The 3,013-nt window shown below is 41.2% G+C and overlaps 1 protein-coding gene across 2 annotated transcripts in view; it reads left to right on the top strand.

Moving 5' to 3' along the window:
* Positions 1-555: 555 nt before the first annotated feature.
* The window catches only part of c1galt1b (core 1 synthase, glycoprotein-N-acetylgalactosamine 3-beta-galactosyltransferase, 1b), a 7,921-nt gene continuing 5,463 nt past the window's right edge, over positions 556-3,013 (top strand). Inside the window, exons 1-2 of one of the 2 annotated variants that reach the window (XM_046846040.1) lie at positions 556-891; positions 2,194-2,466. In XM_046846040.1, coding sequence (XP_046701996.1) covers positions 2,232-2,466 — 235 coding nt within the window. In that variant the 5' untranslated portion in view covers positions 556-891; positions 2,194-2,231. Of the gene's footprint in view, positions 892-1,145; positions 1,783-2,193; positions 2,467-3,013 lie in introns of those variants that run through there. The other variant, XM_046846049.1, reaches the window with a different exon arrangement.

Genomic DNA, 3,013 nt, shown 5'->3' with positions numbered 1-3,013 from the left:
TGTATGATGGAGGAAGTGTTGGGAGTTTTGGCACAATGGAGAATCCAGGAAGATCTGGCTTTTACATTTTGGATACAGGGTTCAAAAGTTATAAAATATTTACAAATTAGATCCAAATTTGACACGATGGTGGCGCTAGAGCGTAGGAAGTGTTCGGTCCAATTTATTTTCAGAAGGTTCTTTAGATCTTTACCAACCATTGTCCAAATAACACCACGTTTCACCAGGTGGTTCTGCAGTAGAATAACTAGACTGAAGAAGATCAAAAAGAACAAATAGAAGAACAACAACAGAAACAACAAAAAGTGGAAGAACAATAGGATGATCCACCCTTCAGTCCTCCTTAGTAATGATGAGTTGAATGAAGAACCCGAAGCTCTGAACTTTCCTGTAGAGCTGGATGTTCAGGGGGACCACCCCAGAGGCGTCCAGGAGCGTGGCCACGCCCCCTCGCCCCCTTCTCCGTCCAATCGCGCACGCACCCCGCCCCTCTCCCTCTGACGCAGGCTCTGCGACTGTCGCGCGCTCAAGTAGTTCTCGGGGCCGCCGAAGTTTATGTGGAAGAAGTTGTCACGGGCGCGCGCGCGCGCGCGAGAGACAGACAGCGAGCGAGCGAGCGAGCGCGCGCGCACACACACTCGAGAGCGAGAGCGAGAGCCGAAACATTGTAACCGTTTCCGGAAGTCCGTCACTTTCATCTGTTTCTTGTTTTTACATTTTTATTTATCTATCGTTTTTAATCGACGATGAAAGGCGTCACCATGGAGACGTGTGGCGTCTTTTGCACGCGCCGTCAGTCTCCTGGATCAACTGGCGTGAACGAGCGGAAAGCTAACCCGTGCTAAGTAAAGAACAGCTCGCGCGCCCGTTAACAAGGCTGACAGACAGCGGGTGAGTGGCAAGCAGAAGTGACTTATTATTATAATTATTATTATAATTATTATTACCTTAATTAATTAATTTGTGATTCCTCTGTGTTTCCTCTCATCTTCATAATACATATAGCTCTCTGTCTGTCTGTCTGTCTGTCTGTCTGTCATCTCTATCTATCTATCTATCTATCTATCTATCTATCTATCTATCTATCTATCTATCTATCTATCTATCTATCTATCTATCTATCTAATAAATAGTGAATGTATAGGTGTGAGTGTGTACACAGCAGAATATATATATATATATAGTGTGTATAAGAGCAAAAGTAAGTGCACCTTGGTCAGAATGAGGTCACATGACCGACACTGCAGGCTCGTGAGATGAACTCTGAGCTCTTAAACTTCTCTCAAATGAAACCCAGCACTTCGTATTGATGATATTAAAAAAGCAGCTCTGATGTAGGAACTAAGTGCAGCGGAAATCGGAACATCTCCGTTCCTGAGCTTCAGATGTGCCAGAATGTAGTGGTTTTCAGTTTAATAGCTTTACAAACACATCATTCTGTTCAGACCTGCTTAATCCTGCTTCAAGTTGTTAATCTGGTCCCAATGTTACAGATAATCAAACGAGCCCAAAGGACTTCTTATTGGGTCATGCTACATGTACTAAACTCAGGACTGATCTTCAGGCAGAAGAATCTCGCTGTGTTTTTTTTAGACTGATCTAAATGACGGTATTTGATTAATGGATAATAAAACTCTCCCAAATGACTCATAGACTTCGACTAAAACATTAAGGTCATTGGTTAAACCTATAAATCGGTCGTGCTACATTCACCAAACCCAGGAGTGTCCTTCAGCCTGGCCAGGTGGAGCTCATCAGGTTTCCACACAACCCCATCAAGCTGTAATTATAATCTTTCTGATATTAATATTTATTTAAAAAAAAGTGGGATAATGTTTTTTTTTTAAATAACAGAAGCATATCGTTTAAAAAACGTAAATATATATATATATATATATAAAATAAGAAATCTTACAAAGATTTTTAATTATTTGTCAAAAAAATACTAAATAAATAAATGTAATATTAAAAATATATTTTATTATATTATATAAATGTTATATATATATATATATATATATATATATATATATATACACACCATGGCAGTTTTATCTGGATTTATTTAGAATGAATTAATATTTCTTTTCAGTATTAATTATATATAGATATGTTTGTGTTGTCTGTAGTAAGTTAAAGAGGAATAAATGTGTGTGTGTGTGTGTGTGTGTGTGTGTGTGTGTGTGTGTGTAGAAGGAGCTGCAGAACTGAGGAGCTTCCGTGAGCGTTTGATGAAGATGGTGAAGATGTTTCAGATAAAAGGGCTCTGCTCTCGCTCCTCGTTCTACGTGGGCTTCCTGGTGGGGACATGTTTCCTGTACATGATCCTGAACCAGGCCGTGTTCTCACACAACGTCTCGCTGAAACATGACTCCGTGGTCCCGAGTAGTCCAGGGCATCAAGAAAACAAGCACTGGAGGAAGGAGAAGTCTGCGCTGTATAACATCGACCACCCCCACCACATCGGTAACCATGGCGATAAAAGCTAGCCTCGTTAACGCTTCGCCACGTAGCGTCACGTCTCCGGACTTTATCCTGGTTCTGTAGATGTTCCCACCGTGTGTATACATCCTGCTTTTCATTTATTACACTGGCCTTAAAAGAGAGTCACTTCACTTATATTGACCTTTTTATATAAATATATAAACAGAACGAGATCAAAGCAGCGAGCCGGCGGAGCAAACATCATCTCTCACAGCCTACATTCACTCTGTCTTCTGTTCTCTTCATGTTTCACCGTTTCTCACACATCACTCAGGGCGGGGTTACGGGGTGGGTTTCATACTACACAGCCAAATGTTTGTGGACACCTGACCATATGGTTGCTATGTGCCTCTTTTTGATCATCTCATTCCACATTTATTCTCCATTCGCTCTTATAATGAGCTCCACTCTTCTGGGAAGATGTTCCACTAGATTTTCTGGAGATTCATTTAGCTACCAGGATGTTTGTAAAGTCAGATACTGGTGTAGGTGAGAAGGTCTGGGGTGCAGTCAGCATTCATATTCATTC

The sequence above is a fragment of the Silurus meridionalis genome, chromosome 1, assembly GCF_014805685.1.
Source record: "Silurus meridionalis isolate SWU-2019-XX chromosome 1, ASM1480568v1, whole genome shotgun sequence".
In the NCBI taxonomy this organism is placed as follows: domain Eukaryota; kingdom Metazoa; phylum Chordata; class Actinopteri; order Siluriformes; family Siluridae; genus Silurus; species Silurus meridionalis.
This window is presented reverse-complemented; position numbering and strand designations above follow the sequence as displayed.